Below are 11,423 nucleotides of genomic sequence, written 5' to 3'. Positions count from 1 at the left end.
TAGTCTTAAATGTGGAGACAGTGTCTGCCTCCCACATGAACATCATGAGGAGACATCAGGGACAGTTGCCTCCATGTTTTCCTCTGTCATCATTAACAGTCTGAATCTGATGTTCAACTTCCTGTTTCTGGATACGCCTAATGTTTGTGTCGTCTGTCATGTTTTCATGTTCACGCTCAGGACTCGGGAGGCGTGGCTTCTGTGGGTAAAGGAGACCTTCAGCAGCAGGGCTCCAGACACAGCGAGGCGTCTGACCACAAGAAGGAGCGTCTGGACCTGAACCAGGAGGTGGAGGACGATCCTGAAGACGGGGACTCGTTCTTCGACGACCCACTGCCCAAACCACAGAAGACCTATGGCTGGTAAGGTCACATGACCTGGGCTGAGTAAAGGTGTAGTCACACCTCAGGAAAAGTCTGTGTTTTAACCAGGAATGTACAAAGACACCTGGATACAGCGTTGGGGGCGGAGCCTTGTCATTCCAGTTAAAGCTGCTTAGTGGATCATGAAGCCTAAATGAACGGCAGGGGAAACAGCTAGCTTAGCTTAGCTTAGCAAAAGACTGGAAACGGGGAAAACGTTAGCTTAGCTTAGCATAAAGACTGGAAACAGGGGAAACAGTTAGCTTAGCTTAGCACAAAGACTGGAAACGGGAAACAGTTAGCTTAGCTTAGCATAAAGACTGGAAACAGGGGAAACAGTTAGCTTAGCATAAAGACTGGAAACGGGGAAACGGCTCGCCTAGCTTAGCATAAAGACTGGAAACGGGGGAACAGCTAGCTTAGCTTAGCATAAAGACTGGAAACAGGGGAAACAGTTAGCTTAGCATAAAGACTGGAAATGGGGAAACGGCTCGCCTAGCTTAGCATAAACCCACAACATGTTGTTTTCACACTTTGGTTTTAAACAGAAGGAGGTATTAGTAGTGTCTGAACAGACAGTTTTAATCTTTTTAAGGTTTCAGCTGTAACTGAGCGTGAATCCGTTTAACGTCAGCAGAGGATAAAAATGAATCTGAACAAGGACTTTGCAATTAATCGTCTGGTGATCGCAATTATGATTTTGAGGTCAAACGATTTCAAATTTACTGAAATCGAGGGTAAACAATTTTTGGTCACGGACACCTGGAGATGTTATTTTGTCTTCTACGGAAGCCACGCATGTGCAATACCGCCTTCTCCCCTCCTCTCACTCCACAAGCCAGTCAAGTAGGTGAACTACGAATGATGCGAGGGGCAGGTGATCGCGTAAGATTTCAAAAACAGCGTGTGGAAAATGGCAGAGGGAGAGCGAGAGAGGTTGGTCTGTGTGTGTGTGTGTGCGCATCGGGGCCGAACTCCGCCACGCATGATACAGAGCAAGGGAGAATTGTAAACGTGCGACCATGTAGAGACAGAAATGACATGCTGTTGTGTAAACAATATAAGTCATCACGTGCGCTGCATAATCATGATTTCAATTTTGACCAAAATAATCGTGATTATGATTTTTTTCCATAATCGCACAGCCCTAATCTGAACATTAATAAGTGTGAGTGTTGATATGAAGATTTGATTTTATCTTTTGATTTAATGTGTTTATAAACACAAAGACACAAACATGAGAAGAACAGACAAAACAAACATGACATCACTGATCATCTTTTATCAGAGCACAACTGTTTTAGTTTGAAGTTGTTTCAGTTGATCGTGATCGTTCTGATCTGTTCGTTATAACACAGACTGACCTCACACACTGTGTGTTCTCTTTGTGTGTGTGTGTGTGTGTGTGTGCGTGTATGTGTGTGTGTGTGTGCGTGTGTGTGTGTTCTTGTGTGCGTGCGCGCGCGTGCGTGCGTGCGCGTGCGTGCGTGTGTCCTCTGGTCCAGTGGCAGTTCTCCTGTGGGTGACCAGGACCCATCAGAACGGACCAACAGTCACAAAGAGTAAGACTCTCCGCTCTCTCAGTGATGACATCATCAGTAAAGTCAACTTTAAATGATGCCTGAGATTTGAAGGGTCTTCTTACTATAGCTCTGTCCTGAGCTTTTGACCCCAGCACACAGTCTTCTTTAGAGTTTTTATTACTGACATGAGTTTAAACATCGACTGGACTTTGTGTTTCAGATATATATCTTTGATGGGAGAAATATTATCATAGTAATATAATTAAATGATGGTTTATGAGCGTTGGTGTGTCAGTATGAGGCAGTGGTTCATAAGTTCAGGCTGTGATACACAGGAGTTTCACATCTTTAAGTTTCTTTAAAATGATTCAGGAGAAAAGTTCCTCCCCAGACTCAGCCCTCTGCTCCTACGTGCTGTATTCAACTTCCTGTGCAGTTGCTGTTGTGTTGTCTTCCTCTTCCTGTTGTTCAGATCCTGACTCTGTGTCTGAGGATGAACCAATCACACTCTGTTTCCTGATCTGTCGCAGAGCGCTGATCCAACACCTCTTTCCCCAATTCACTTCCTGTACAGTGGAAAAACATTTTATTATTATTATTATTATTATTATTATTACATCATATTAATCTGTCAGGACGTTAAAGAAATGTTTATTAAAGCGGACGATGACTCGCCAGCATGTGGTGATAAAACTTTAACCCAAACAGGAAGTACAGAACGTTTATTAAAACCATGTTCAGTAAATCTGACGCTTAACATCTCCGTCACCACCTCTGATTTCACAATAAAGGCCCTCTGTCCCTCTGCTTTGCCCTTACACACTATCATGTCCCTCTGTTGATGTCCCACCTGTCCAGGTGTCTTTCCCTCTCTCTGCTCTGACCTTACACACTGTCATGTCCCTCTCTTGATGTCCCACCTGTCCAGGTGTCTGTCCCTCTGTCTCATGTCCCCACTCTGTCCAAGATGTCTTTATATTTCTATTTTACTTCCTGTTCTTGTCTCCTTATACCCTTTCCTGGCTCCTTGCATCCTTACCTCGTCCTCTCTGCCTCGTCCTCCCTGCCTTCCGCTTCCTGTGCGTCCCCCATCCTCACCCTGCAGTGTTGTCCCCCTGAGGGAGGAGTGTCTCTCTGGGCCCGTGGTGTCCTCCATGAGGCGAGGCAAAAGCCTCAGCGAGTGAGTCTTTTCGGCCGCCGTGTCTGACCTGAGATCAGTGCGTGCTGTTTGTCCTCGGCGGCTGGACGGACGTTCAGTGACGTTGATGTTTGGTCAGTTACAGTGTGTTCACACAGAGACACTTCACTGAGGAGGACAATCGTCTGTAGTTCCTCTGCTGTCTTCAGTCTGCTGTCTCTCTATCTGAATTGGTCCTGAGGCGGCACTCACACGTTCATACACTCACACGTTCATACACTTGCACGTTCACTGCTGCTTCTTCTTCTTCTGTTCAGACTTTTAGAGAAAGAAGACTGAAGGATTCTTTATCTGTGTTTCTGTGTCTCAGTAAATATTCAGTATTCATGTCTGAAACAAAGAGTTTGTCTGAAGCTCATCAGGACTGACACACAAAACTTTATTCATTCCTGACAGAGTCAGGTAGCATGTTAGCATGTTAGCACTTCCTGTTTCCTGGTTTTAATGCCAGTGTGTGAAATAAGCTCTGTGGTTCACACAAGCCGAAGTGACGTCAGTAAATACCATAGTTTTATGTTTCCCTGACAAGATGAGACTACAAAACGCCGTCACGCCCAACACGACATCACAGCCTCACTGTGGCGGTGACGTTAAGTCATGTGACCGTGGTGTAGTTTGTTTACGGCCCAGTTGTGGCGGTGACGTTAAGTCATGTGACCGTGGTGTAGTTTGTTTACGGCCCGGTTGTGGCGGTGACGTTGTGGTGTGTATTAACTTCCCTCCATCATGCCAGAGTCCAGATGTTCGTCGATATGTCGTATAAAAAATGCAGCGTCTTGCTCTATCAGAGGTCGTCAGGTGTTTTGACAACAGTGGTAATATTACCCAATACATTGTGCAAAAAATATAACGCCGTCACAACGTTACAAAATTCTCCAGGTATGTGACATGAAAGAACAAAGTCACGTGACATTTTTTGGTCAGAAATACCACTTCTACAGAGCGACACTCATCAACAGTGTCACACACACCAACCTTTGATCAGACTGAAGAGACAACCTCGTGTTACTGAATCAGAGCGTCACAGTTAATAAGCTGTGTGATTTTTAACAGCTGTCAGATCAGAGACACTGAACAGTACAATATCTGGAGGAGTAGAATAAAGCAGCAGACAATAGAAATACTATGCTACATGTACTTAGTTTGTTCAGATGAAGTAGAGTTAGGAGCTCAGACAGCAGCAGTATCAGTATTACAGCAGTAGCAGTGGTGCATTCAGAGCAGTGTTGAGATAATAAATATCTGCTGCTGGAGGAAAGTGGATCAGATGAAGTCCTGAGGGATGTCATCTTTGTCTTCAGTCCCAGTTTGAGCTGAGAGTCACATTCACACAGAAACCAGCAGCTGCGTCAGAGGACACTGGTCTCACTGGTTCAGCTGTGTCAGAGGACACTGGTCTCACTGGTTCCGCTGTGTCAGAGGACACCGGTCTCACTGGTTCCGCTGTGTCAGAGGACACTGGTCTCACTGGTTCAGCAGACTGGTTTTAGTCCAGAATCAGGTCTTGTTCTCCTGTGAACATCTGTCTCTTTATGATGTGTGAACACCGTCTAACTGACTAACCAGAGGCATGTCAGAGTGATTTCCAAGCATGCATCAGTGTGGTGACAGAGGAGGAGGGACTGACACTGCTGTTTAATCTTCATCATTCACCTGTAATGTCTGATGTCATCAGCTCATGTGTGATGTCATCAGGAGGCTGAAGGCGCCTGCAGCTGCTCGGCTGACTGTGTGATGGACAGTGTGTTTGACGTTGTGTGAAGAGAGCAATGTCCCCGCGGAGGACACAGGCGTCCATGTCAGTGTAAAGTCTCAGTGGAGGAGTGTAAGTGAATCAGTTTACATCTCACTGTCGGCTCCATCAAACTTTAATGAGCTCTGAGCAGGAAGTGGGTCAAACTGGGGGGCGCTGAGCAGCAAGCAGCGAGCAGCTCCAGGCGTCTTCCTCTCTCCTGCTCTAACAGTCACACACAACCACTGAAAGACTAAACTGTCCCGAATGTCTCACGAGACTTTCTGCATGACTTTGCATGGTGTCTTTAGTGCAGTGTGTGTCCTCGTCCTCTGTCTCTGTGAAGACCAGTCTGACATGAGGACGTCCAGCCTGGACAGAGTTCATATAAACCAAATGTTTGTTTTGATTAACAGAAGACATTTTTTTATAAAGTGAGGACATTTGTCTTTAAAGGACAGACGTTCTTTATAATGTGAGGATGAGAATGACCCTTTCATTGTCTCTGTCCTCTTTGTGTCTCTGACTCTTCTTCCTTTCTGTCCCTCTCTGTCTGTCTGTCTGTCTGTCTGTGTGTCCGGTCTCAGTCTGTCTGTCCTGGCTGCTGACTCAGAGGACGAGGGAGACGATGGTCTCTCTGAACACAGTCAGAGCTCTGAGCTCAGGTGAGCTGCAGACGTCAGGTGACAGGGACAGGTGCATCCAGCTGTGATAAAACAAAAAGTCACTGTAGTTTATCAGCAGGTGCAGCTGTTGAAGACTCTCCTCCTTTTCATCACTCAATGAAAACATTAGAAACACATAATTCAGTGTGTTTAACCATTCTGTCAGACGTCCATCAGGACAAATGTCCATCGTCCTGTTTTCAGTTTCGTTCAGCTGACCGTAGAGTCGGCTGCAGACAGGAGCTACTCACTGTGCATCAGTCTGTTCACATGTAAAACAGTCCTGAAGCAATATTTTAAACCCTGAACAGTGAGCAGTGACAGTAACAGTGAACAGTGACAGTGACAGTGAGCATTGGCAGTAACAGTGAGCAGTGACAATAACAGTAACAGTGAGCAGTGACATTAACAATGAGCAGTGACAATGAGCAGTAACAGTAACAGTGAGCAGTGACAGTGAGCAGTAACAGTAACAGTGAGCAGTGACAGTAACAGTGAGCAGTGACAGTAACAGTGAGCAGTGACAGTAACAGTGAGCAGTGACAGTAACAGTGAGCAGTGACAGTAACAGTGAGCAGTGACAGTAACAGTGAGCAGTGACAGTAACAGTGAGCAGTGACAGTAACAGTGAGCAGTGACAGTAACAGTGAGCAGTGACAGTAACAGTGAGCAGTGACAGTAACAGTGAGCAGTGATAGTAACAGTGAGCAGTGACAGTAACAGTAATAGTAACTGTGAGCAGTAACAGTGAGCAGTGACAGTAACCGTAACAATGAGCAGTGACAGTAACAGTAACAGTGAGCAATAACAGTGAGTATTGATAGCAACAGTGAGCAGTGACAGTAACAGTGAGCAGTGACAGTAACAGTAACAGTAACAGTTAGCAGTGACATTAACAATGAGCAGTGACAGTAACTGTAACAGTGAGCAGTGACAGTGAGCAGTAACAGTGAGAGTGAGCAGTGACAGTAACAGTAACACTGAGCAGTGACATTAACAATGAGCAGCGACAGTAACACTGAGCAGTGACAGTGAGAGTGAGCAGTGACATTAACAGTGAGCAGTGACAGTGAGCAGCGACAGTAACAGTGAGCAGTGACATTAACAGTAACAGTGAGCAGTGACAGTAACAGTGAGCAGTGACAGTGAGCAGTAACAGTGAGCAGTAACAGTGAGCAGTAACAGTAAGCAATGACAGTAACAGTGAGCAGTAACAGTAACAGTGAGCAGTAACAGTAAGCAGTGATAGTAACAGTAACAGTGAGCAGTGACAGTGACAGTAACAGTGAGCAGTAATAGTGAGCAGTGATAGTAACAGTGAGCAGTGACATTAACAGTAGCAGTGACAGTGAGCAGTAGCAGTGACAGTGAGCAGTGACAGTAACAGTGAGCAGTGACAGTAACAGTGAGCAGTGACAGTAACAGTGAGCAGTAACAGTGAGCAGTGATAGTAACAGTAACAGTGAGCAGTGACAGTGAGCAGTGACATTAACAATGAGCAGTAACAGTGAGCAGTGACAGCGAGCAGTGAGAGTGAGCAGTAACAGTGAGCGGTGACAGTGAGCAGTGACAGTAACAGTGAGCAGTGACAGTAACAGTAACAGTAACAGTGAGCAGTGATAGTAACAGTGAGCAGTGACAGTAGCAGTGACAGTGAGCAGTAACAGTAACAGTGAGCAGTGATAGTAACAGTAACAGTGAGCAGTGACAGTAACAGTGAGCAGTAACAGTAACAGTGAGCGGTGACAGTAACAGTGAGCAGTGACAGTAACAGTAACAGTGANAGTGAGCAGTGACAGTGAGCAGTGACAATAACAGTAACAGTGCGCAGGGACATTAACAGTGAGCAGTAACAGTGAGCAGTGACAGTAACAGTGAGCAGTGACAGTGAGCAGTGATAGTAACAGTAACAGTGAGCAGTGACAATAACAGTGACAGTGAGCAGTGACAGTGAGCAGTGATAGTAACAGTGAGCAGTGACAGTAACAGTAACAGTGAGCAGTGACAGTAACACTAACAGTAACAGTGAGCAGTGACATTAACAGTAACAGTGAGCAGTGACAGTAACAGTGAGCAGTGACAGTGAGCAGTAACAGTGAGCAGTAACAGTGAGCAGTAACAGTAAGCAATGACAGTAACAGTGAGCAGTAACAGTAACAGTGAGCAGTAACAGTAAGCAGTGATAGTAACAGTAACAGTGAGCAGTGACAGTGACAGTAACAGTGAGCAGTAATAGTGAGCAGTGACAGTAACAGTAATAGTAACTGTGAGCAGTAACAGTGAGCAGTGACAGTAACCGTAACAATGAGCAGTGACAGTAACAGTAACAGTGAGCAATAACAGTGAGTATTGATAGCAACAGTGAGCAGTGACAGTAACAGTGAGCAGTGACAGTAACAGTAACAGTAACAGTTAGCAGTGACATTAACAATGAGCAGTGACAGTAACTGTAACAGTGAGCAGTGACAGTAACAGTAACACTGAGCAGTGACATTAACAATGAGCAGCAACAGTAACACTGAGCAGTGACAGTGAGAGTGAGCAGTGACATTAACAGTGAGCAGTGACAGTGAGCAGCGACAGTAACAGTGAGCAGTGACATTAACAATGAGCACTGACAGTAACAGTGAGCAGTGACATTAACAGTAACAGTGAGCAGTGACATTAACAGTGAACAGTGACAGTAACAATGAGCAGTGACAGTAACAGTGAGCAGTGACGTTAACAGTGAGCAGTGACAGTAACAATGAGCAGTGACAGTAACAGTGAGCAGTGACATTAACAGTGAGCAGTGACATTAACAGTAACAGTGAGCAGTGACATTAACAGTAACAGTGAGCAGTGACATTAACAGTGAACAGTGACAGTAACAATGAGCAGTGACAGTAACAGTGAGCAGTGACATTAACAGTGAGCAGTGACAATAACAATGAGCAGTGACAGTAACAGTGAGCAGTGACATTAACAGTGAGCAGTGACATTAAGAGTAACAGTGAGCAGTGACATTAACAATGAGCAGTGACAGTAACAGTGAGCAGTGACATTAACAGTGAGCAGTGACATTAACAGTAACAGTGAGCAGTGACATTAACAGTAACAGTGAGCAGTGACATTAACAGTAACAGTGAGCAGTGACATTAAGAGTAACAGTGAGCAGTGACATTAACAGTAACAGTGAGCAGTGACATTAAGAGTAACAGTGAGCAGTGACATTAACAGTGAATAGTGACAGTAACAGTAAGCAGTGACATTAAGAGTAACAGTGAGCAGTGACAGTAACAGTGAGCAGTGACAGTAACAGTGAGCAGTGACATTAAGAGTAACAGTGAGCAGTGACATTAACAGTGAATAGTGACAGTAACAGTAAGCAGTGACATTAAGAGTAACAGTGAGCAGTGACAGTAACAGTGAGCAGTGACAGTAACAGTGAGCAGTGACATTAAGAGTAACAGTGAGCAGTGACATTAACAGTAACAGTGAGCTGTGACATTAACAGTAACAGTGAGCAGTGACATTAACAGTGAATAGTGACAGTAACAATGAGCAGTGACAATAACAGTGAGAGTGAGCAGTAACAGTGAGAGTGAGCAGTGATTGTGAGCAGTGGGCAGTAACAGTAATCGTCAATGCAATCAATCAATCAATTTATTTATAAAGCCCAATATCACAAATCACAGTTTGCCTCACAGGGCTTTACAGCATACGACATCCCTCTGTCCTCAGGACCCTCACAGCGGAATAGTGACAGTGAGCAGTGACAGTAACATTGAGCAGTGACATTAACATTAACAGTGACAGTGGGCAGTAACAATGAGCAGAGACAGTAACTTTGAGCAGTGACATTAACAGTAACAGTGAGAGTGAGCAGTGATTGTGAGCAGTGGGCAGTAACATTGAGCACAGACTGAGTGCTATTTGTATCCCAGGAAGGTGGAGGCGACAGGGGCCAGAGGGAGTCCAGTAGGGTCCCTGTCAGAGGCCCCGAGACCAGGAGGAGGAGGAGGAGGAGGAGGAGGAGGAGGAAGCAGTGCCTCAGAGCAGAGCCACAGCAGGAACGGTCAGAGCTTAACACTGTTAAAGTTTCATTCTGAACATCCAGGAGTTGTTGTAGCGCCCTCTGCAGGATCACCTGCAGCAGGTGTGTCACAGTGTGTGTTTTCTTCCTGCAGGAGCGTTGAACTCCAGACAGCGAGGCTTCAGAGACTCAAAGGCTCCGAATGATCAAACTGGATCTCTGCACATCGGTACGATTCAAACCGTCGTTACGTCACAGCGTCTCCTGCTGCAGCGCTGTGAGGGGACAGTCTGTCCCTCTGCTGGTTCATGTCTCACTCTGCAGGGTGAGGTTATGGTGTCTTCATGGTTCTGACCAGTCTGCGTCAGTCTGAGTTCAGATAAAGAAACAACCCTTAAAGAGAGTCCTGTCCTCTGGAGATCTGAGGAGGACACGTTAACAACATGTGGAGAGGATCTTTAAACAGTGTGAATTAAACATGGCTGTAAGAAAGTCAGAAACATGTGGTCTGTAAAGAGTTAAACCTCAGAGATGAAGACGTGTTGAAATGATTTAACTTCACTGATAAAACTTTGTTTGAACTTTAACAGATGATGATGTGGAATACGACGATGACTTTAACAGGTAAGACCGATGATATGCAGCTTCAGTGACATCATCATGCTCAGGATTCACTCTGCTGTACGATGAAGTGATGAAGTTAAAGACGGGATCAGAACCAGTGTCAGTCGGGAAGGATCATCGTTTAACACTGGTTTCCTGTGTCTGCTTCAGCCATCGGTCGGACCTGTCCAAGAGTGAGCTCAGCATCGGCGAGGAGATCGAGGAGGTTTCCATCGAGGGACCCGACAACAGCGACAAGGTGATGAGATGGCCTCCTGGTTCAGGTCTGACCTGCGAGTTCTGTTCCTGTAAGTCTTTAACTCCATGTTGTTGGTGTTTGATCTGCAGTTTGATGAAACCACTCAGGATCTGAGCGTCTCTCAGCTCAGTCACAGTCATGGAGCCGACTACATGGAGGACGTGGCCTGACCTTCCCATCATGCACCTCTTTGTGTCGTCAATATTTAAGTCTGTACAGCGTCAAGGAGAAAATAAAGTCATTTGTATCCAGAGGCTGTTTGATGGAGAATGATTTCACTGCAAAGCTTCAGTTGTTAGTGTCGGAGGATGTTTGAGCCGTGTTCAGTTCCTCTGAGTCAAACTCTGCTGCGTTTAATGACATCACCAGTTTAAACACGCCGAGTTCCCCCAAGAGGGACCGTCTCCAGAGTCGGACCAGAGCGCACCCAACCACCTCCGAGGGCGGTGACGTCACATATCATCGCTCAGAGGTGACCAAACTTTTTCAGTTGTTTCTTCCAAACTGTGAACAGACGTCTTTTTTTCATCAGATGTGCTGATTCTCCTGAGAGCTGGTGTCTGCAGCTCCAGCTCCTCGTTGCTTCTGTCAGACATTAGTTTGTCTCTCGTCTGTGGTCTGAACATATGTACATGTACACACAAACATTTACGTGTTGTTGAATTTTAATGTTTCCTGCCTCTGTGTCAAACGCTTTGTAACTGTATGTTTAAAAAATGCTTTGTGAATAAATCATTTATTTAATGAATATTAACATCAGAACACATTTAGACACACACACTTCCACAGTCACACCTCACCATGTTTTTGCTCATTGACGAGTCTCCACGGCAACAGGATACAACTTGTGAGGGGAGGAAATATGTGAAGATTTACTGTGCGGTAACTTTAACTTGTTTTAACCAGTTCTTCCTCCTGAGAGTTTTGTTTTTAAAGTAAACCCACAGAATGTTGTGTAAACCTTAGCACATGTATCACACACAGAAACAGCTGTGGGTCACACACACACACACACACACACACACATACACACACACACACACACACACACACACACACACACACA

At 45.3% G+C, this 11,423-nt stretch overlaps 1 protein-coding gene across 1 annotated transcript; it reads left to right on the top strand.

The window, feature by feature from the left end:
• Positions 1 to 144: 144 nt before the first annotated feature.
• LOC126387465 (centrosomal protein 43-like) lies at positions 145 to 11,105 on the top strand (the record flags this gene model as incomplete). Its single annotated transcript, XM_050039976.1, has 9 exons — positions 145 to 362; positions 1,868 to 1,924; positions 2,991 to 3,065; positions 5,403 to 5,480; positions 9,407 to 9,537; positions 9,650 to 9,724; positions 10,086 to 10,119; positions 10,270 to 10,357; positions 10,447 to 11,105. Coding segments are annotated over 9 exons (837 nt in total), but the record flags the coding sequence as incomplete, so codon positions are not given.
• Positions 11,106 to 11,423: the final 318 nt, after the last annotated feature.

Source organism: Epinephelus moara, unplaced genomic scaffold (assembly GCF_006386435.1).
Source record: "Epinephelus moara isolate mb unplaced genomic scaffold, YSFRI_EMoa_1.0 scaffold4528, whole genome shotgun sequence".
NCBI classification, from domain to species: Eukaryota; Metazoa; Chordata; class Actinopteri; order Perciformes; family Serranidae; genus Epinephelus; species Epinephelus moara.
This window is presented reverse-complemented; position numbering and strand designations above follow the sequence as displayed.